General features: G+C 48.5%; 5 protein-coding genes across 12 annotated transcripts; 2 read left to right on the top strand and 3 right to left on the bottom strand.

Annotated features, from left to right (window-relative positions):
• Nucleotides 1-234: 234 nt before the first annotated feature.
• Nucleotides 235-11369, bottom strand: LOC117640830 (multifunctional procollagen lysine hydroxylase and glycosyltransferase LH3). 2 transcript variants are annotated; one of them, XM_034377759.1, is made up of 15 exons: nt 11214-11369; nt 8981-9069; nt 8235-8368; nt 7927-8090; nt 7655-7831; nt 7380-7579; nt 7165-7296; nt 6955-7076; nt 6657-6884; nt 2377-2515; nt 2098-2280; nt 1905-2009; nt 1578-1724; nt 750-878; nt 235-661 (listed from the first exon to the last, which is right to left on the bottom strand). In XM_034377759.1, exons 1-15 carry the CDS (start codon nt 11296-11298, stop codon nt 506-508), a joined length of 2190 nt encoding a protein of 729 aa, XP_034233650.1. In that variant the 5' UTR covers nt 11299-11369; the 3' UTR covers nt 235-505. The 2 variants fall into 2 exon arrangements, with proteins under 2 accessions (XP_034233650.1, XP_034233658.1); XM_034377767.1 differs by lacking the exon at nt 1578-1724 and adding an exon at nt 1265-1408.
• LOC117640843 (immunoglobulin domain-containing protein oig-4-like) lies at nt 2835-4336 on the top strand. Its single transcript, XM_034377779.1, has 4 exons — nt 2835-3318; nt 3549-3698; nt 4008-4148; nt 4228-4336. The coding sequence occupies exons 1-4, from the start codon at nt 3130-3132 to the stop codon at nt 4240-4242; spliced, it is 495 nt and encodes a 164-aa protein (XP_034233670.1). The 5' UTR covers nt 2835-3129; the 3' UTR covers nt 4243-4336.
• LOC117640852 (immunoglobulin domain-containing protein oig-4-like) lies at nt 5743-6563 on the top strand. Its single transcript, XM_034377792.1, has 3 exons — nt 5743-5922; nt 6013-6162; nt 6270-6563. Exons 1-3 carry the CDS (start codon nt 5743-5745, stop codon nt 6426-6428), a joined length of 489 nt encoding a protein of 162 aa, XP_034233683.1. The 3' UTR covers nt 6429-6563.
• A 165-nt stretch (nt 11370-11534) lies between the features above and the next one.
• LOC117643188 lies at nt 11535-12080 on the bottom strand. Its single transcript, XM_034381939.1, has 3 exons — nt 12041-12080; nt 11668-11967; nt 11535-11626 (listed from the first exon to the last, which is right to left on the bottom strand). The coding sequence occupies exons 1-3, from the start codon at nt 12078-12080 to the stop codon at nt 11535-11537; spliced, it is 432 nt and encodes a 143-aa protein (XP_034237830.1).
• Nucleotides 12081-13287: 1207 nt separating this feature from the next.
• Nucleotides 13288-20518, bottom strand: LOC117642738. Of its 7 annotated transcripts, none has more exons than XM_034381234.1 (18): nt 20330-20518; nt 19401-19580; nt 19138-19309; nt 18886-19066; nt 18591-18781; nt 18106-18252; nt 17891-18022; nt 17699-17811; nt 17337-17628; nt 17120-17258; nt 16602-16826; nt 15913-16132; nt 15558-15832; nt 15324-15453; nt 15099-15229; nt 14812-15016; nt 14523-14726; nt 13288-14431 (listed from the first exon to the last, which is right to left on the bottom strand). In XM_034381234.1, the coding sequence occupies exons 2-18, from the start codon at nt 19524-19526 to the stop codon at nt 14072-14074; spliced, it is 3243 nt and encodes a 1080-aa protein (XP_034237125.1). In that variant the 5' UTR covers nt 19527-19580; nt 20330-20518; the 3' UTR covers nt 13288-14071. The 7 variants fall into 7 exon arrangements, with proteins under 7 accessions (XP_034237125.1, XP_034237161.1, XP_034237172.1 ...); XM_034381270.1 differs by having other exon boundaries at nt 18886-19006; XM_034381281.1 differs by having other exon boundaries at nt 18886-19000.
• Between the last annotated feature and the right edge of the window lie 310 nt (nt 20519-20828).

The following is a 20828-nucleotide window of genomic DNA, read 5'->3' as shown; positions in this document are numbered from 1 at the left end:
AAAATTTGTTAAATATTCTTATAAAATATATGATGTCAGTAAAACTCAATAAGGATATGTTGTCATTTTCTTCACATAGGAACAAAAAAAATTACAAGGAACATTTGCTTAGATACTACATCAATATATCAAAACTTCACACTGTTTACTGATGAAGAAGTCATTTAGTAAAATGTGTTTTGTACAAATACAGTGACACCAATATTAATTAATTTAACAGTAAGCTAATTGCGATGGAGCAGTTATATTCAAGTCACAAAACAGTACTTGCCCCACAAAAACACTTTTACATGTTGGAAAAATATTCTGGTCGAGAATGCAAGGAACAAATTAAAATGAGATTCTTTTTGGGAGTGATTTTGTGACTAGTATATGGTCTTTCTAAAAGAAAATTTCCTAAAATACACATGCTTTAAGTTCTCATGGAATCAGTCTCACTAGGATAATCTCCAAGTTCATATTGGCACCCTAGAATTTTTCCAGAAAGTAACAATCCTGGAAAAGTCTAGGGGTCTACAAATGAAATCATTATATAGCGGGTTCCATTTGTAACTGGAAGCCCTTCATGGAAATGAGTAAGTCGCCCTGGGTGCATTAGCATCCAACCAAGTCGCGTTTTTGAAACACTACAATTGTATCGCAGGAAGCGGCAGCCACCACCCTTAAAGAAAAAAATAAAACATAAATTAAACCAAAGAGAAGAACCAAATAAAAAGAAAATTAGTCATTTAAAAATAATTCAGTCATACCTGATAATCTACTTCTGGTGTATTCAAAGCAATGTTGATTGTATATGTGGATGAGTCATGATGAGGTCTGAGGGAGGGCTGCTCATCAGGGCGGTATCGTACAACAAAGTTCATGATTGCTCGAGGAGTCTGTAGAGGATTAAAACAACTGTTAGCAGGATATTTGCGAGAAAAAAATCAGAGTATTTATCTTTATTTGCAGTTGCAGTGATAGGTGGTATGTAGTGCTAATGCGGATTTCATTCATTTTTTTTTTTCAGATTTTTTTAGTGCTGTGAGAAAGGATGCATGCATACTCATTATTGTGGGTGCTAGATGCTGAGTGCAATTACTAACTGCGTGAGACTGAAAAAAAGGTAATTTCTTTGAGAGTGACCACCACCTCATTCACAAGATAAAATGTTACAAGTGCAACCATTTGTTTCCCATGTCTAGTTGCAAATAACAAAGAGGGATAATTTAGATTTGATGACTCTATTGTATCTAAAATACCCAGAATCTACTCGATGTCTTACATCATCATAACCAATGAATACAGCCTGCTGCAAGGGCTGTACGTATTCTTCCAAAAAGAAGTCCCACAGGTCAGCTAGGCCAACCTGCCTCATGTGTATGTCTCTGGTAGGGACTGCCTCATAGCCACCATCGAGCCGTGGGTCCTGGCAGCACAATATTGTGAAGAGGATTTTACAAGAACATAGACAAGAGCATCGCACCATGAGCAGCATGAGCTTAAGCACCTCAAATGCTCATCACACTTAGGCAAGAAAGGGAACTCGGATCCACTGCAGCACACACCACCTAGCATCTGTAAAGTTTAGTACATACTTCGTTGCTGTAACCTGTGAAAATTTTCTCCACTAGTGGCTTTACATAAGACTTCAGGAATTCCATCCATTGGGGTTCAAACCCAACCTGATTCATGTGAATGTCCCTAGTGGGGACATTTTCATATCCACCTGCCAAACGCTCATCCTGGAATTTCAATTGATGTTAAATAGACAGAAACATGAAAAAAAATGTTGTTAATTGTTTTTGAGTGTTTAAAGATTAAAGTATTAAAAATCTGGATAAAATATTAATACAAGTAAAAATATACCACAGCACATAATCATCACAACAATTTATCAACTTATTACAACCTATTAATAATACCTTGTTTGAACCATCAGACCACTTTCCATGGTTTTCCATAATTGCAACCAACTCATCGCAGAAACGAGGGGAGACAATAGGCAACCAATAAACATCTGGACATGGCTGAAAAGAGAAATGTTACAATAATTTTAAAAATATCTAGAAAGAACAATAGATACACCATAAAGTTAGAATTTAGACAAAGCCCTACCTGCAGAGGCGTAGTGTTGGGATCAAGGGCGTTAGCATAGTCAGGATGAATATAACGATGCTCCCAGTCCCAACGATTGTCAAGTAGAGAATAAAAGTCAGGATGTTTGCGTGTTGTGTCAAAGTTCTCTGTATTCACCAAGTGTCCAAAGTCATGAAGATTAGACACAAACATGAAATTTCCCTGCAAAGAGCACAATGGATGTTTTAATTAAACAAGTAACACATGTTATTTTTCAAAAATTAAAAAAAAAAACGAAGAAATAAAAGAGATGATTACCTTTTCCCTCAGATTGTGGCAGTATGCCATGTCAGGGTCTAGAGAGTCATGGTGGTAGGAGGCCCTGGCCTCTCGGTCCGCCAACAAAGTTGCATTCACCAAATAACAGCTGCTGATGTACGGCACATTCCACAGGCCCCTGCAACAAAACAAGTACCAAGCGTTATTGAGATGAGATGCACCCTCCAAAGGGACAACGCGCCGTTCGGGCCACCAACTACCAACGTGTGTGCGTAGCGTTTGTGATTGTGTTGGTGTGGGTGGCGGAGGACGGTGGAGGGAAGCCCAATGAGTGCTCTGCTTGACACGTACGGCGGGGGCCTCTATGGTCAGCAGGGGGCCGTCACTTGCGGTTGGGGAAGGGGGCGGGGGGGCGGGGGAAGGACGAGAGGCAGGCGGCGGGCTGCAGCAGGGCTGGAAGGCTGGAGTCCCGCAGGGTCGCAGGGCCGCAGGGGGGACAGGACTGTGGCGATAAACGACACACAGTGGGTCCACGGGAGGCCGTCGCGACGCGACACCACGCTAGCCCCGCCAGGCACGCTCCTGAACGCGCCAAACCGACAACCGACGCCGCCAACCGCCGCGCCTGGGATCGCCATCGCCTGCCCGCCTGCCCGTCGGACTAGTGCAGGTGCACCGCGCGGGCGCGCTCACGTCCAGTCCGCTCCAGCCGCATCCGACTGAGCGCGGCGGCCGCGGTACGGCTGCAGCTGGTGGCCCGTAGTGCTGCGGGGTGGTGATGGGGTTGTAGCCATGCGCGCCAAGGCCATGCTGGTGGTGCTGGTGGCGCTGGGGATGCTGGCGGCGGGCGTGGCCGCGCTGCGGGGCAGCGGCACGCGCGTCGGCAAGGGGCGCGGCATGCGCCACCAGTACAAGTCGCGCCTGCCCGTCCTGCTGCACAACAAGGACCCCGCCACCAGCCAGTACTACGAGCACCGCGACGTGAGTACACTGTGTATACACGCGGGGCGCGCAAAACTAGAGATTGAAAAGTTATGCATTTCATATGGGGTCTTCCCTACAAATAACTTTTCCATCTCCAGCCGTTTGCGAGATACAAAAATATCGTTCATTGCAAAAGTGTACTGGTCGCGCGCCCCGTACACATGCTGCATCCTGTTCACGCCGCTGCCCTTGTTGTTTCACGGGTTGACCTTGTCCTTCGGCGACAGGGGGCTCGGGTCATCAAGTCGTCGCACTTCGAGCTGGACTACATGCTGGGGAGGAAGATCACCTTCTTCTGCATGGCCAAGGGCTTCCCCCGGCCCGAGATCACGTGGTTCAAGGACGGCATCGAGCTCTACTACCACAAGTTCTTCCAGGTAAGAGGGGCGGGTCCAGAGAGAGGAGGGGGAGAGGGAAGGGGGGGGGGGGAGTTGCCTATCTACAGGGGTAACAAAGGGGTAAGGTGCAATTTGTACCCGGTGCCGTAAACTGGGGTAGTAAGAGACAACTTGGGGTAATATGAGACGATGTTGGGGTAACTTGAGACACACTTTAAACCCCCGTTTGGTCACTAAGAAGGCTAGAATCAGGCTAGAACTCTATGTGTCTCAAATCACCCCGAAATTCTCTCACATTACCCCAGTCGACCCCAGTGATATTGGCGACGCTGCCGCATGCTGCTGCAGGTGCACGAGTGGCCGATCGGCAACGACACCATCAAGTCCAAGATGGAGATCGACCCCACGACGCAGAAGGACTCCGGGTTCTACGAGTGCCAAGCCAACAACCAATACGCAGTGGACAGCAGAGGATTCAGAACAGATTATGTAATATGCACAAACACGATGGTTGTTCTTTTAAGGGCTTTACGCTAAAAATTAAAAAAAATGTGATTTTTTTTTACAGGACACGCCTTTATAGGCTATTGGAGGCACGGCATAGGAGCTTGACAACAGAATAAAACAAAGTACTATGTAACAAAATATTGAATCAATAAACACCATTGCACGAGTAATACAGTAGTTTCTCCTCCTGATCCCATCCACTGCAGACCAAAAGTTCCTCGAGAGAGCAGAACTACATGGCCACAAAGAATGCAAACAATCTCAACCAAATTGGCTACTGAGAAAATAATAAACGTTCTAAGTCCCAAAGAGATGGTTGGTTTATTTAGAGTTGGCAACAAACATCTCAGAAAACATCTTTCGATTAACAAAACACCGGAACCTACCCAAAAACGTGTAGACACGTTTTTTTTTGTGCGGGGGGAAGTACCACGGGAGAGAACCGGAGGAGGTGAAGAAGCAGGGGAAAGTACCATGGAAATAAATCAGAGGGAAGTACCATGGAGAAGTATCGGGGGAAGTACCATGGGAAGGAACCGGAGGAGGTAGCGCGGTGAAGAGGCAGGTGGAAGTACCATGGAGGAGTGTCAGGGGGGAGACGGACGCGGTGGAGCACCCGGAGTCACGGCGATTGCTTTGCGGAAGCAACACGGGGAAGTATCGGGGAGAAACGAGTAAGCACTAGAGTCCTAAAGGCGCGACGACAGCGCCACCCGGCGGGACACGCGGATCGCCACACCTAGCGTCCTAGCGTCCTGGGGGACGGAGGGCGACAAGCCTTGCGACAAGCCCCCTGCCGAGAGGGGGGCCGGGCCGAGGCGCACCGCCCGCACCGGGCTCCCCAATTGGAGACTGACATTGTGCAAGGGTAAATGAGACAAACAAATGACCGCGCTTTCGGCGTCACCATGTCACCTCAGCGAGTCCAGCGAGTCATTATCAGGGGGACGGCTGGGCTGTCGCCGCTGTCGCTAGCCAAAGTGACCGGCCGGGCGGATGGACCGGGATGGACAGCGAGGAGACGGCCTCCTTGAGGACGTGCGCACCCGCGCCACCCGCGACGGCTCCAGGTCCACGCCGCGGCGGAGGAGGCTGGAGGGGCAGGGGGAGCCGCCACCAGCGGACTCATCCAAGAGTCGTTTTCGTCGCTCTGTCCCTCTCGCACCCATACGAGACGCCCCACGGGTGCGAGGGAGACAGAGCGACGAAAGCGACTCTCGGAATCAGTCTGCAGGGGTCCGTCCACACCACACAGACACACACACCCGCGAGAGGAAGGGCCCCATTATTTCGCGTTGCGAGCCGGTGCGAGGGGCGGGGGGTGGGGGCGGGGTGGGGGCGGGGGTCACGGCGGGGTGGCGTATCATCGCGGCACGGCTTACGGCTTTCGCAAAGCAGTCGCAGTAGCATCCTGCAGCGGGGCCATTGCACAGGCATTGCCGTTCAACGAGTGGCAGCACTGCGGCACTGCAGCGCGACCCCCAGCGTGCTCCGCAAGGCTCCGCAAGGCGCCGCGCACCGCGTCTCGAGTCCCAAGGTCCGCAGCCCCGAGGTCCCCGAGGTCCCCGAGGCAGCCATGAGCCGGCGCCTGGTGTGGCTGTGCCTGCTGCTGCTGGCCGCCGTCATGATGGGCCCCAGCGTGCACGGGCGGCGCGGGCGCGCCAAGACGCGGAGCCGCAGCAGGATGCAGATCGGGCTGCCCGTGACCGGCAAGTACCGCGACCCCGAGAGCGACCAGTACTACAACCACAACGGGGTGAGCGTCGACGTCCTCCTTTAGCAGGGACTTCCCTGGCGGGACTTCCCCCTAGCCGACCCCGGGGTCCTCCCCGTTTGCCTGTCGCAGGGCGCCAAGATCATCCAGGCCTCGCACTTCGACTATGAATACACGCTGGGGCACAAGATCTCGTTCGTGTGCGTGGCCAAGGGGACGCCGCGGCCGCAGATCACCTGGTTCAAGGATGGCGTCGAGCTGTACGCGCACCTCTACCAGACGGTACGTAGCGCAACGGCCAACGCGCCAAGCCCAAGCCTGCTCCCTGCGCCCTGCGCCCTGGGCCCTGCACTCAGAGTGAAAAGCACGCCTCCCTCTGCTGCCCCCAGGTTCACGAGTACATCCTGGACAAGGAGCAGATCAAGTCCAAGCTCGAGATCGACCCCGCCACTCAGATGGATGCAGGCGTTTACGAATGCACGGCAGACAACATGTATGCCATTGACAGGCGCAGTTTCAAGACAGATTTCTCTATTATCTTTGACTGAGTTGTCTGCCCGGAAGAGCAGAAATGACGAAGAGAGTATTAATCATAAGGTTTTGTGGGAGGGACGAGAAGCTATAATGTTTGTAAGCCCCTTTTGGATGTGAACTTAATTGAAATAAAATTTAACAAAGATTCACCCGGAGTTTGTACTTGTATCTCCCTGAAAGCTTTCTCAACATAAATCAAATTAGCCTTGAAATTTTAAAATAATGAAATGGAGGTTACTTACCGGCGTTCATTGTTAACTATTTCCATATAGTCGGTAGATCTTGCGTAGAAACCATCAGTGCTGAGAGCTCCCCAAAAGTTAGACCAAGCTTTGAAGGGCCGAGTCAGCATTGGAGCAACAACCCCACGATTTGTTTCCAGTAACAAACGGAGTGCTTTGGTGTTATCCAAGTGTGCTTCCGAGTCAATATTCAGATAAGCATCACAACCTCTCTGGACACAGTAGTCCCTGAAAATATTGAGAGGGTAATCTTAGAAGTTATTGAGGCAAAAGATGAGAAATAGTTTTAGATGCTTACATTGCCAGCTCACGAGCTTCCCCTTTCATAGCCTTGTCATCATAGTCAATTGACTTAACTCCTTTGTAACTTGGCCCATGGTCTTTCAAAAATTCCTGCACCAGTGGTGAGTGGTACTCAACCTGCAGAAGATAAATTATAAATTTTAAAGCAATGAAACTTTCTTACCATTAAAAAAATAAAAATAAAACAAGATTAATTGACACTCACATCATTGTGAACAAACAGGAACATACGCTTCTTGGGATAATCTTGTTTCAGAATCTTTTCAAAGAAATCCTCAAGGAATGGAGTAGGTTGCTGAATAAAAACAGCTATCACAACAGAAGGGAGCTCTGAGTCCTATGAAAATATACACATCATTAGTGCAACATCAATTTTAAAACTAGCCAAACCCACTGACAATTGACAAGTGGCCACAGTACCTTCTTCTTTGACAAATCAATGCTGTTTTCATTACATGAATAGCAGCCATCCTGTAAGCTCCAGCTTTTGGCTACATAGTTACCCAGAGCATTCACAACTGATTTGCTGGGCCCGTTACCATGAACAACTAGAGGCACTGTAGCATAGGCTGTATTTTTGATGTATGAATTTTCAGCCTCCAGACGCAGCTCAACATCAGCTGGGGTAAAACAAAATTAACAGGTATCATAGAGAATGAAAAGTCTACACAATTAAGAATAAAAACCAAACATACCAAGAGCTCCATTAAGATTTTGGAACAATGTGGAACGGTGATCTAATTTAATATTCAACTGTTTACGCATTTCTGGGTCAAGGAACATGTTGGTGTAATACAGTTGGTCATCATCTGTATCTTTAACTTCTTTAGCAGTCACTAATTTATATAATTCAGGTGCATACCCAATAAAACCTGAGAAATTTTATGAATTAAGGGATAAGACATAAAATGAAACCAATGGGATAAGACTTCCCCTACATTAATTAATTGATTAATTAATTACGCACCTCCTGAGTTTAAAAATCGTTTCCCACGGGCCACAGTAGGGTACTGGGATGCTAAGGTTTCATCTGGCCAACAGAAACCCTCAGCAGAAAACACAATACGAGCATCAAAGTTGCGGAACTGCTTTATGATGCGGTCAGCACTGTCTAAAATTATTACATCAAACCTGAATAACCAAACCAAAAATAAACATTTCAATGAGAAATGCAAAATTAGGAAAGAAAGAATCATAACACCAACTAAAATTAAAAACTCATTTGAATTTTTTTTTTTTTTTTCATCTTTTAAAGTTTGTATTTGAGAAACTTACGCATCAGTAAACATGATGATTTGTTTCGAATCATCCTTGTACTTCTCAAGCTCCTCCTTGAGCAGGTTGATTTTGTAGCCACCGCCAGGATACCGCATATCTCCGCCAACCCATTTCTGGCCCATACCGAGAACCTGCAAACGACAATTTCACACTTGGAACCGTAAAACAATCATGCTGCTTCAAGGTCGCAGGGTTTCCCTCATTCCGTCCACTTCCCGGGCCCCGGACGGGACGGAGCGCATGGAGCATGGAGCGCGGAGCATGGAGCGCATCCAGTGAAGCGCCGCGCCGCCGCCGCGGTCCCAGATTGGCGAGGCCAATGCCAAATTAGGCAATGCCGGGGCCCGTCGCTCTGTCTCTCTCGCACCTGTACAGGACGCCCCGTGAGTACGAGAGAGACAGAGCGGCGAAAACGACTATCGGAATCAGTCCGCAGTCGGCGGTGCGAAAGCGGATTGGTTTCTCCGTGGCTCCTGGCTCCGTCGGGGGCGAGCACCAACAGCACCATTCCGCCCAGAGCGCTCCAAGAGTGTTTCGCCCGTCGTTCTATCTCTCTCGCACCCACACGGGACGCCCCGCGAGAGCGAGAGAGATAGAGCGACGAAACCGCGGTTGCGTTGGGCTAGGAACGCCTTTCAGGTAGGCTCCGCGCCGACAGGTGTGCTCGACGGGCCGGCCTACCGCGCAGGGGCTCCTCGCTCAAGTCCTCGGACGGCGCGCCGCGGCGTTTGCTCTTGGTTTACCTTCATCGGCACATTGTTGATGCGGGCGGACCTCTCGAACCTCTGGAAGCCGTCGGTGGGCTCGGACGCCACGCTGAGCAGCAGCAACTCTGCAACCAAACCAGGCCCGAGGAAACGCGTTAGAAACGGGGCGAAAGCGGGCAAAAGCAGCTGCCTCATCGGGCAAAGCCGGCAAAGCACGCAAAGCACCACAGCGTCCGCTACATGTTGCAATCTACACCGGCAACTTTGGCTTCCGACCCAAGGCGGCGCAGACGGTGGCAAGAGATTCCAGACCCCAGGGCCGGCCGAGTGGGCGTACCGGTCTAGTCTTGTGTGGCTTTGTCACTCCTGCAACCGTGATCCTGGCGCGACCTGTAGGGGTGCGAGAGAGACAGGGCGACAAAAACGCTGCCATTCGCAATCGCTCTGCTCATGACCCCTATGACCGATGGGTGTATTTTCATCTGGGTGGAAGTCAGGCCGGCACCGTCGCCACGGTTTAGCCGGGCGAGACCGGAAGTCATTGGCTACTCCCACGAGGGGGAACAGAGGGGGTCGGCAGGGACCCTCTGCCTCAGTCCTGCCCTAGCCTGCCCCTGCCTCGGCCTGCCCTGCGCCCGGCCCTGCCCCTTCCTCGAACTGAACGGAGTACTGTACTACTGTAGTTGATGCCGGGCCCAGAGCCGCGGCCGCGCGCACCGCAGACCCATTCCGAGAGTCGGTTTCCTCGCTCACTCTCTCTCGCACTCACGGGGCCTCCCGTGTAGGTGCGAGAGAGACAGAGCGACGAAGGCGACTCTCGGCATCAGTCTGCAGCACGCGTAGACAAGCGTAGCCCAAAAGATTCGGGCTGCAATCTGGTTCAGGGCACGGGCCATGCCGGCCACGCCGATGAGATAGCCGAGCCGGCTACCCCCGCCCCCACCCCACCCACCATTCAGGAACTTTCTGTAACCGAGCACACGCCGGCCACGGCCTCGTCCTGCGCCGACAGGAGATCGTCCATGATCCATGCATCTTGAAGGACCCGACATGGCGCGCCCCTCACCCCACGTGATTCTGTCAGTGACTTTGGGTGTAAATGGAACTGCAAGCTGTAGGGACGTGCCACGGCTGGCCGGCCTTTTCCCATGGCGGCCGCGGCGGCGCTGGCGGCATCGGTGGCATGCGCTGACGCGACAGAGTCCCATGGCAGAGCCTCATGGCAGAGCCCAAGCCGCGCAGCTGCGAGTTATTTGACCCCCGGCCGGCACCCAGACGCCTCCCCCTCCCTCCCCCTTTCCCCGCGTCCCATGGGTTTCTAATGACCAAAACAGACTGGCAACTCTTTCCATCAATCGAGAACCGGGGGCCCAGGGAACGGGCTCAGTCATGAACTCACAAAGTCATATCCTATCCATGGAAGACCCAATGCAGAAAGGCATTTCCACAATACCATGACTGACTATGCGCAAGGCTGGATAAAATCAACTGAGCCCCCATAAATTTTCACCGTGTTGGGCACTGCTGCTTAAAGCAATAATTTTGTTGCGTAATTGTGAGAAAATGGAGCAGCTAGAGTCAGAATTGATTACAAAGTAACCCAACACAGATACTTAAATTATGTAGCGGAAAAAAGAACACAGACAATTTGATTCCCTTGCATGATTTTATAAAATTGGACCAAAAAAAAAAAAACATTTAGGCGTTACATTTCATTTATTTTTATACTTCTACATTAACTGGCATGCTCAAAATCTTGTTGGTCTTCAAAATTTATTTTACATCAAACAAAGGCCCAATGGATAACAGGTTTAAGAAAATTGCAACCACGTTGCAACATATTTGAATTCAACCCGTTATGAAGATCATGAAATAAAAAGCATGAAAAATCATAACATTCTCTGCACATAAAACGGTACAGCAAGCTTTGCCGGCGGGTTCTGTTGCTAAAAATAAAACAGCCCCAAGACGAAATGTAAACAATGCCCCTTCATCCTTAACATACAGTGCACCCTGCCAAAAATTACCTCGACGCTTCAAACTCTTAAATGAAAGAATAAAACTGAAAACTACATCAACTTTCTCTCAAAGAGAAGTGCCAAATCACTTCCGAAATGCCCCAAGAACCGAGAAATAAAGCAGACGACTCCAGCAGAAGTGACGTGGTGAGGTTAGGGCGACGCTCCGCCGCGCTGTCGGCGGCCGACGGCGTCCTGGGTGCTTCCCTGCACCGCGCACCTCCAGCGCACCTGGGCGGCAGCGGACTCACCCGAATCCCCGGCCGCGGCCACATCCTGGACCGTGGAACAAACCGCGACAAGCAGGAGGACGAGTACCGGCCCCGCAGCCTCCATCGCGACCAGCAGCAAGCAGCACACTCACACAACTCCACACGCGCCGCGCCGCGCGCACACACACAGACACACGCACGTCGCCCCACCCCCTCCCTCGCCCTTCCCTCGGCCGGACCGGAACGGCCGCGACGCCTCAACGCCGCGATCCGCTGCGCGAGCGGCGCAAGCCCGCTAGAGTTGCTGCTGCACTCCGCTGCCTTGACAAGGATGCACGGTGCGGCCGCCGCAGAAGGGACCTAGGGACGGGCGTTGAGGACTCCTCCGTGCGGGCCGGGGGCGTTGCAGCAACAGGAGTAAATCTCACGCGGCACAGGGACTTCCCTCCGGGCTGTGGGCGTTTTCGAGATGCGACAACAAAACGGAACTTACCGCTGGTGTGGTTGCCGTGCTGGCCGTGCTGGCCCGGCCCTCCTGGAGGGAGCCAGTGGGAGTGGCCCCAGCCGTGGTGGAAGGCGCCGTACTCGTCCGCGTCCTCCAGGTCGGCCTCCGTCTCGTGGTACGGCAGCAGCCACCGTTCGGCGGCGTCCAGCTCCTCCAGGTCCATGTCCAGCTCCACGTCGTTGTCCAGGAGGTCGCCGCACAGCTCGCGGGCGTCGCCGCGGGCGCGGGTGGCGAGGACCAGGGCACCCTGCGTGGCGAGCGGGGCGGAGGCCGTCGCCGACGCCACCACTGCAACACGGCTTGCGTTTAGACGCCGCACCGGTAGCGACAGGCCACCGTCCTAATGCCACCTATGGCTTACGGGAAGCTATGAAGACGACGGCCTTGAGCGGATGACGCATATTGAAGCCGTTCCTGTACACTTGGAGACTGCTGCTGCCACTGCGGGGCCTGCGGGGCCTGCAAGGTGTCCCTCCTGTCCTGCGACTGGCGAGCTGCTCCGGCCTCCAGGATCCGGTAGGTCCAAGCCGCGGAGTGGGGGCGCCGGGCCTAGGGGCGGGGCCGCGGGGCGGGCGTCCCTCGACCTCATGGTTGAGTGAGCAAACCCAATTTGCGCCACGTGGTCTGTGTTTTTTGCACTTTTTCTTGCGCCAATCCAAAGCGCAACGAGGGGACTTCCCTCTCACCAAACACGCGGTTTTCGGAAGCCGACACAATTTTTCACTGCATGACTCTGTTACCTACTTTGAAGCTCTAACGCCGAGGGAATGGGCTACGGTCGCAAAAGAAACGACGATAATCATTGCCCGACGCCCGCCCAAGTGACTTTTCATGCTGAGCGATTTGAAAACTCCTGTTCCGACGGGTGTCTTAGTTCTTGGTTTCTGGGGTAGGTTATTCGCAGGTGCGGCACTTGGAGCGTCCCGTCGGGGCTTGGGCCTTCCCCACGTGGCGCGGTTGTCTTCAGTGCGAGGGGTATTCACAGGTGACGTTCGGCGCGTCCCGTCGCGGTTTGGGGCTTCCCTCCCCGCGTGGCGCGGTTGTCTTCAGTGCAAGGGGTATTCACAGGGACGTTCGCGCTCCGTCGCGGTTGGGTTCCGTGGCGCGGTTGTCTTCAGTGCAAGGGGTATTCACAGGAGCGACGTTCGGCGCGTCCCGTCGCGGTTTGGGCCTTCCCTCCCCGCCTGGCGCGGTTGTCTTCAGTGCGAGGGGTATTCACAGGAGCGACGTTCGGCGCGTGCCGGAGTGCCGTCGCGGCACTCCGTGAGCCCCGTGTGCCGCGGCGGCGCGGTGCGACACGCGCCAGCGACCCGCCCGCATTGCGTCATTGCATCCCGTCATCGCGATCTGGCCCTTGCGGCCCTTGCGGCCCTTGCGGCGCAACCAATGAAGCGGAGACGCCTTTTCTTCCACCGGCTTCGGGACGGGAAGTAGAACAATGCGTTATGGAGTGTGGCAGGGCCAGGGCCGGCCAGGGCCGCAGTGGTACTGCACTCGCAAGGCTCGCAGGCGCCGGCGCCACGGAGACCGCTGGATTGTGTCATGCCAGCCAATGCTAGTGTGTGGGGTGAGGTGATCGCAAGTTAATAAAGTGGAAAAAAACTGAAATGAAAATTTAAAAATAACTTTATTTTGCTGTCTGTACAAGATTTGTATAATTAAAAGAGTTTTTAAAAGGTAACGTTCCAGGCTATGATTTTCTACAGTGTTGCACTGCCATGCCTGATGCGAACAATGTAACAACACATTTCATGCTCGCATTGAACATCACAAACTAATACAACATTTCAATGCATTAAACTGATAAATTCTAAGGTCAAAAGCATTAAAAAAAAAGTAAACTTTGTCAGCACATACTCACACTTATTTTGGAACGTGACCATTGTGCAAGAAATTCACATTAAGTAATTAAAGACTTGGAGATTTTATTGTGGTAGAAGTACACACATATGTGTAGGCACCATTAGAGCCAACTCACACATGAAAGGCGGACTGTACATTGGTATAAAACGAATTGTAGAAAAAGTATTGATATTTATCTCCGTAAATAAACAAAATCAAATAGAATTTCTAACACAATGAAAATATACAAGAAATACTCATTTATGCTCACACTCATTCATATTTCCAATTTGTGGTTGTTACACTTTTCTACAAAGTTTATATATTCATCAAATCACACTCAGTAAATGGGCGATGTTTGTTCCTTCCCCTACTGAAAGTCCACAATTTTTGAATATATACCACACAGGTACTAAGTAGTATGAATAATCTACAGAACTGGGATAAAACTGATCATTTGGGAAATTCATAAATATAGGGAATTATGATGCAACTTCATGCACTGAAGAACACTTGAATATGTACAGATGATGAAAAAGACAATGATCCATTAAAAGCCTGACAATTCAGGGAAGGTCTGCCTCCAAGTTGAGAGGAAAGGCACTTTAAGGATTTTAATTCGTGTTGTTGGGAGCAATTGCACTAACAGTTTGTGCAGTTTTGGAATTGGGAGAATACTAACAGGAGGGATAGTACTTTGCTCAGGTTGATTCTGAGAAGAAAGTGTGCGGAAACCACGAGCCAGGTATTCCACTTCATCTTCCTCGTCTTCTTTGTCCTTAGCTGCCTGCTCATCTTCCTTCACTGCTTCCTTATCTGTCTTCTCATCATCGACGTCCATCTTTTCAACTGGTTCCTTGTTTTCTGATGACTCTCCATTTTGTTCTGGTTTGGTTTCCTTTTCATCATTCTGAAAGAAAATATAACAAAGATTTATTACAACAATCAAGATATCTGACAGTACTACCGGTATCATGGTCACAAATTGGCTGCCTGCTTACCAGAACGGGTTTCACAATAGGGATGCACTCCCCAGTGAACGGGTTACTCTTGTTTGATCCTTGAGCACCTTTACGGGCCTCACATTGATCAATGAAGAGATCAGTAACTCTTGTCAATTCTAAAGTAAGACCCCACACAAGGTACTCCAAAGTGTCAGCGAGCAATGGTAAGCTGCACAGCACAATGTGATTTGTCGTTGCAGACTGAAAAATATCAAAGAAGAATTAGTTGACCACTCATTGCAATAGTGAGAGAAGGAAAAGCGATTCAAATAAAATATCCTCTTACTGTGGTTATATAGGTTGGGATGATAAGTAGCCTCCGCACTTGTTTGCACATAGCAAGAGCTTTGTCAAAGCCTGGTTTCATGTCAAAGTTTATAATCTCCAATTGCCTCAAAGCAGGGAGTTGAGCAATGCTCTCGATTATGGGAATTACAGGGCAACCAGGAACCTGCCCTTTTTCCAAGCGTAGACGTTGAAGTTTCTTCAACCTACAAAAGCATACAAAAATTTGAGATACAAGAAACAAGAGATGTTAATTTTGAACAAAAAAGGAAAAAAAGAATGAATTACTTTGACAAGTGATCAGGACCAAAGTCATCACTTAGTTTAATGCAGTCTCCTAGTTCCAGTGATTCCAGATTCTCCAATTCACTGATAATCTCAATGTTGCAAGAACCAAGATTTTTCACTGAAGTTATTGACTGTAAAATAATTAAATAAAACATTTATTTAGACAGAATACAAATAAAATATGTATACATCCTGAAAGAACTTTTAAGAAGATTAGTATCTCACCAAATGTTTCAGCCGGCAGTAAATAAGGGGATTTAAAGTTCCAGTTATACTCATTCCATTGTGACTCTTCAGCCGTAGTTCCTCAAGCAATGGAACATTTCGAATAGATTCTAAATCCACTTCTTCACTCCTAAATTATGAAGAACCAAAATGTATACATAAATTAATTACTAAGATCAGATTAAAAAAATTAGGTTGGTAACATGGTTGCAAAGAAAGAAGCAAGCAACATACCTGATAGCTATAGCATTTATCACTCTTAACTGGGGACAGCTTTTGGCCAATTGTTCAACAACACTGGCAGGGCATCGAGACAGCTCAACACGCTGTAAATTGTCTGCCTTTTCTATAACACGACAGAACTCTGACCACATATGTTCAATATCATCCTGATGACCAGGGGCAAGCATTTTGCGCAAATCAAGAACACGAGTGCCTCTAGCACTCAGTGCAGCAGCAAAACCATCCCAGTCAGTAACTTGTGAGTTTTTCATTCGTACAGTGTGCCACTAAATAAAACAATGGGAAAACAAATTAATATACGGCTGGAAGAGAAGTTGCAGGAGCTAAGATTTTACAAATTATTTACCAGATTAGGATGTAAGGACAAATCTCTCCACATGCGGCACACTCTTGATGCTCGCAGAAGTTCTTGTACTTTCAGGTAACCCATGACATGGAACAGAGCTCCATAGCCATTGGAGAGATCACTAATGAAGTTTTCCATGCTTCGAATGTTACTTTGAGATGCAGTAGTAGAGCTTTCTACAGTGGCATCTGCAATATCGGCAATCTTTGCACGTTTAGGCCTGCAATCACACACAAGTGATGATTAAATCAGTTTTTCTACCAGTAAAATTTGTTTTTACTTTTAGAAAAGAAAGAAAAACATTTTTAAATGAAAATTTAGAAAATAAAACACAAGATAATGTGGAAGTTGAGTGGTGTGGGTAGGAGGGAAAGGGAGAGGGAGAGACGTGTTGAGCAAACAAGCAACACTATTTAGTACATAATGAAAATTCACAGACCCCTGCAATCTCTTTGGAAAAAAAAGAAACATTAAAATACAACCTAAAGAAACTGAGAATATTAACATGGGAAACTGCCCGCCAAGGCATAAAAAACGCCTTTGCAGATGGAAGACTCCGAGGATATAACTCCCCCCACATCCACCCAACAGGCACTTTCCAACATAAGCACTGATCATCTTCTCACTGCCTACAATTGAACAATAACTCATGAAGTGCAAAAATGATCCATCTGAAGTTTAACACTTACATAGAGGCCTCAGAACCACCACCGGAGCCGGGTACATAATAGACCCCTGACGGTGCCGTCGATGGACTAATGGAGCGAGCTGCTCCGGGGGACACGGACAGCAGGTTGTGCTTCGGCACCACAATGAACTTCTGGCCACCGATGGTGGCAACAGTCTGGGGCGGGGCTGGCGGTTCGGTCGGAGTGGGACCGGCCATGGGCGGCGCGGGCGGGCGCGGCACGGAGCTAGACGGGGACAACACAATCAGGGACAATGGCACAGGCTGGCACAGGCACAGACGCACTGGGGCAGGCTTTATGCATAAGGCTCTACTGAGGTATACAAGATTTGAGAAGTCATCTGTCCGGCAGCACAAGCGCTGATCGCAGCAAAACTGATCCTAAACAGTCATTGGGAATGGGAGAGGGTAGGGAGAGGTGAGAAGGATTCCACAAAAACCCACACCACACCACTCAGACAATTGTGACTGCAAGCAATGAAGATGCCCCACAAAAAAGTAGCTTGACAGTATACTCACTTAGCTTTCCACGGGGCTGAGGTAGAGTTTGCAGGGGTCTCAGCCGGCGCGTCATCACTTGGATCCCAAGTAGGGGGCAGTGTGCCAGTCTCAGCCACTGTTTCAGCAGTCTTGTTAGCATCTTTCTTTGGCCTTCCAACTTCAACGGAGAGGGAACAAACAGGTCAACAAACACTCATGATATCAAACAGAAAGAAATTCAACAAACAGTAAGTACCTTTCCCTTTGGTTGGCGGTGAATCTCCAGTAGATTTTCGGGAAGGAGTTAATTTAACTTTGGGACCTGGCTTGGGGCTTGCCTTGCTGGAGGACTTGAGAACAACTCTTGGTGTTACTGCTTTGGTTGACGGAGTACTTGATGGGCTAGTATTTGGACCATTTGATCCGGCAGCTGATGCATTAGATGCGTCTTCTGAATGGGCTGGAGAGTCTGCTGCATTGGCTCCCTTCAGTGCCTTCTGTTTGGGAATTTTAGGTGATTTCTCACGTTTCAAGGGGGCTGCCTCATGCTGCGAGAGAAACAATCCTTAATAAATTACAAACAAGTAAGAGATCAAAGAAATCGAGAAAACCACTAACCACACTAGATTTTCGAACAGATGCTTCTCGGATGATTTCTTTGGTAGGGTCATTAATGCCAATTGGGTCTTTCATAAAACAGAAATGATCCACTTTCAAATCTGTGCCCTTCACTGAAATGATTGAGATGGTACTGTTAATTCCTTGATCACTCTCAGAAGTCACAAAGCCACACAACTTGAAAATACTAACAATGTTCCAAGATCTCCACTCTTGATCGGACTTTCTTTCCTTCAGGGGTGTAATAATAGATATCGCCTGACCTCTTCCCATCATTACTTCCTCTGGGGCCAGTACCTCGGTAAACAAGTTCCCGCTTCCAACCTGAAGCCACAATTCGCATAAAACACAAAGTAATTGTTTGTAAACACACTTCTCCAAATTGGTAATTGACAGATAACACCCACCCAATTCAAAAGGTTTGAGGTAAATGGGATCGGTAGCATCCCGAGCCGCAGTATTCCTTCCTCTGCGAGCAGAGGTGTCCTTATTCTCTTGAGATTTCTTGGCACCAGCTGAACTTGTAACTTCTGGATGAACCTCTTCTTTAACTCCTTGAATAGATGAAAAAGTATAAATTAAAACTAGAAACAAAATTTGCACATGCATGGACCATTAGGTTACAAAAACTAATGCCCTAGCAGATCATTGACTAAGCCATGTAACAATAGTTTAAAATCTATTCCTGCCACATTTCAGCATACCATTGTGAACTACAATCAACTCAAGAGCATCAAATAGAACACAGCTCTTCTTAAACGTAGACTCCATCATTGTTTCCATGGTAATGACCAGAGCCAACAACAATGCTTGACACCTGCTTTCAACATACAGGCTAACTCAGAGCAAAATAATCTGCTAGGACCAGAAGCTAAATTCCTTTTAACTTTACCTTTGGTTTTGCGTGGAATATCTTCAGAACTAGTAACTTCAGAAGAAACTTCACTCAAAAGTTTCATGTTGTCCATGCTGTCTCCAGCAGCTTCTCGCGCTTTAACAGACTTTTTCCTTGCACGCTTGGAAGGAGGTGATGCAGCTGGCTTTTCATCGTCATTGAACTCCTCAGCCAGTTTCTCCAAAGGCCTGCAAACAGATAAATAAAATGATCGAACTCAAGTAAAAGTGTCTGCAAAATTAATAATAACAATAGTTAGCTCAAAAAAATTCATTAGTACATGGCAGTTTACCTTTTTTTGGATGACGCTTTGACTTGCTTAGTTCCTTTGGTTTGTTTAGGAGATTCATCTTCACTGTCCGTGTAAATATCTTGACCGAGTACTTTGTGACCATCTTGGGATTCTCCTGCAACTTCATTGCTCTCTTTCATTGAGGAAGAATCCTTGTTCTCCAGATCTGCTTCATATTTGCCTGCAGATAGGCAATCGTAATTCTAGCTCCAATCCAATAAGAATCAAAAATAGCATAGATATTTGACTTACCAACAAGCTTGTTAACTACAGAGGCTCCATTAGGATCAGGTGTTTCATCGAATCCATGAAAATCAGAAGGAGTTGCACTGTTTCCCTTATCAGATGCATCGTCGTCATTTGGTTTTTTCCTCTCATCATGGTCTGTTGGTACTTTATCTTCAATGTCATCTTTTGACAATTCCTGAAATAGTTAAAATAACGGAAATATAATAAATATGGGAGAAACTACAAAGAAAAGACTGATATTAAGATAAAAATGAAATGGCACTTACGTCTGTGCGCTCCAACACATCCTTCACGACTGAGGCTCCATTCACAAGCTCGGGAGTATCTTCGGTGAGGCTATTGCGAGTTGCACCAAGCTTGCCTTTGCGGCCTTTACGAGTGAGCGTAGTCATTGCAGTCAATACGTACTAATAAGATAGTGGAGTTTAAATCATTCACAGCTTATTCTGAAAGAGATAAAATCAAAAATGAGACACTATAAAGGTTGTTGCATCGGAAAAGTCTCTTCGCTGCCGATTCGCTTGGTGCAGATTCAATAATTGCTCAAGACTAATATCCCCTGTAAAACAAATGGAAGAATGCTCCAAAAGTAACAGTTCCAACAGAATGCACAAGGGGTAATGATGCTGATCCACTAAATCATAACTTAAAAAGGCTTTAAAGACAAAATCACCAACTTCAATGACAACTTACAGACCAAACTTGGGCAAGCAGGGTGCTAGACTTGAATACAGTGACTGTTAATTAATGCAGACGCAAGGGAAAGAGAAGAGAAATGATAGGGCAGTGGGGAGAAGCTACGTTATTTGACAGACTCGGGCTTGGCACCCCGAAAACAGAACTGAGGGAAAGCGGCTGACCGCTAACCTAACATGGTGCCCAGCGACAAGCGTATGCAGCCTGCCCTACGAAAAACGCGGGCATGCGCGGCATGGACGGCAAACTGGCAGCGTCACCACCAAAATGCGGCTCTACGATGCCGCCCCAGCGACGCCTCGGGGACAACGCAAGAGGAGACCGAATTGGACGAACATACAAAACCAACTGGACGATCCGAAGCTACAAGGACGCGGAAACGCTACGGTTCAGAACCGTATAACAGTGTCAGCATCAACGATGCACGGGCAACCATAGCCCCACTACGAACAAAGTCGGTACTTTAAGACAACAGGGAAACATTTGAAACCAAACTCACAATGCCAAGTCAGCTGTGACAATATTGCATTTTCCTTTCAAAGGTTGTGCACTTCTTTCATGCAGTAAAACACCGAAACAAGCTTGTTAATCGTTTGTTGCACCGAAGCCGACCACTTGAAAGCAAGAAGAACAATAATAAACTTGACGATACAAACAACGCCGCTACCTCACGGCATCCGACTGGCCGTGACCGTGTGGAAATTTTGGCGCGGTGCGGTGGCGCTAGGGTCGCGCCCGAAAACTTTTCTGAACTTTTTGATGCAGGTAGCTAGAAAATTCGTCAATACATAGTGATAAAGTAAGAAAAAATACATATTTTCTAAATGCCCGCACCTCCTCTCATTTAACACAATGTTGAACGCAAGGAAGCGCATAGCGTAAACGTAACGTAACTTGTTTGTTTGGCGCGAACTCGAGCCCAGTAGCCCCCCTCCCTTTGTCGTACAGCTTGTTCGCTGCCTGCCTGGCCAGGTGTGGGTGTAAGGTGGAGAGGGTAA

The sequence above is a fragment of the Thrips palmi genome, unplaced genomic scaffold, assembly GCF_012932325.1.
Source record: "Thrips palmi isolate BJ-2018 unplaced genomic scaffold, TpBJ-2018v1 HiC_scaffold_1, whole genome shotgun sequence".
NCBI classification, from domain to species: Eukaryota; Metazoa; Arthropoda; class Insecta; order Thysanoptera; family Thripidae; genus Thrips; species Thrips palmi.
The sequence above is the reverse complement of the archived record's forward strand: the minus strand, read 5'-3'. Positions and strand labels throughout refer to the sequence as shown.

Excerpts from the sequence above, each read along its gene's own strand:
- LOC117640843 (XM_034377779.1), top strand. The coding sequence starts at position 3,130 with ATGCGCGCCAAGGCCATGCTGGTGGTGCTGGTGGCGCTGGGGATGCTG. Across the intron at positions 3,319-3,548 it reads AGTACTACGAGCACCGCGAC|GGGGCTCGGGTCATCAAGTC; the intron begins GTGAGTACACTG and ends CTTCGGCGACAG. Across the intron at positions 3,699-4,007 it reads ACTACCACAAGTTCTTCCAG|GTGCACGAGTGGCCGATCGG; the intron begins GTAAGAGGGGCG and ends ATGCTGCTGCAG.
- LOC117640852 (XM_034377792.1), top strand. The coding sequence starts at position 5,743 with ATGAGCCGGCGCCTGGTGTGGCTGTGCCTGCTGCTGCTGGCCGCCGTC. Across the intron at positions 5,923-6,012 it reads AGTACTACAACCACAACGGG|GGCGCCAAGATCATCCAGGC; the intron begins GTGAGCGTCGAC and ends TGCCTGTCGCAG. Across the intron at positions 6,163-6,269 it reads ACGCGCACCTCTACCAGACG|GTTCACGAGTACATCCTGGA; the intron begins GTACGTAGCGCA and ends TGCTGCCCCCAG.
- LOC117640830 (XM_034377759.1), bottom strand. The coding sequence starts at position 11,298 with ATGGAGGCTGCGGGGCCGGTACTCGTCCTCCTGCTTGTCGCGGTTTGT. Across the intron at positions 2,281-2,376 it reads GCCACAATCTGAGGGAAAAG|GGAAATTTCATGTTTGTGTC; the intron begins GTAATCATCTCT and ends TGCTCTTTGCAG. Across the intron at positions 662-749 it reads CACCAGAAGTAGATTATCAG|GGTGGTGGCTGCCGCTTCCT; the intron begins GTATGACTGAAT and ends TTTTTCTTTAAG.
- LOC117643188 (XM_034381939.1), bottom strand. The coding sequence starts at position 12,080 with ATGCGTCATCCGCTCAAGGCCGTCGTCTTCATAGCTTCCC. Across the intron at positions 11,968-12,040 it reads CGTCGTCTTCATAGCTTCCC|TGGTGGCGTCGGCGACGGCC; the intron begins GTAAGCCATAGG and ends GCCGTGTTGCAG. Across the intron at positions 11,627-11,667 it reads GCACGGCAACCACACCAGCG|CCCGGAGGGAAGTCCCTGTG; the intron begins GTAAGTTCCGTT and ends AAACGCCCACAG.
- LOC117642738 (XM_034381234.1), bottom strand. The coding sequence starts at position 19,526 with ATGACTACGCTCACTCGTAAAGGCCGCAAAGGCAAGCTTGGTGCAACT. Across the intron at positions 18,782-18,885 it reads AAAGCGTCATCCAAAAAAAG|GCCTTTGGAGAAACTGGCTG; the intron begins GTAAACTGCCAT and ends ATCTGTTTGCAG. Across the intron at positions 16,827-17,119 it reads TCAGCCCCGTGGAAAGCTAA|CTCCGTGCCGCGCCCGCCCG; the intron begins GTGAGTATACTG and ends GTCCCCGTCTAG.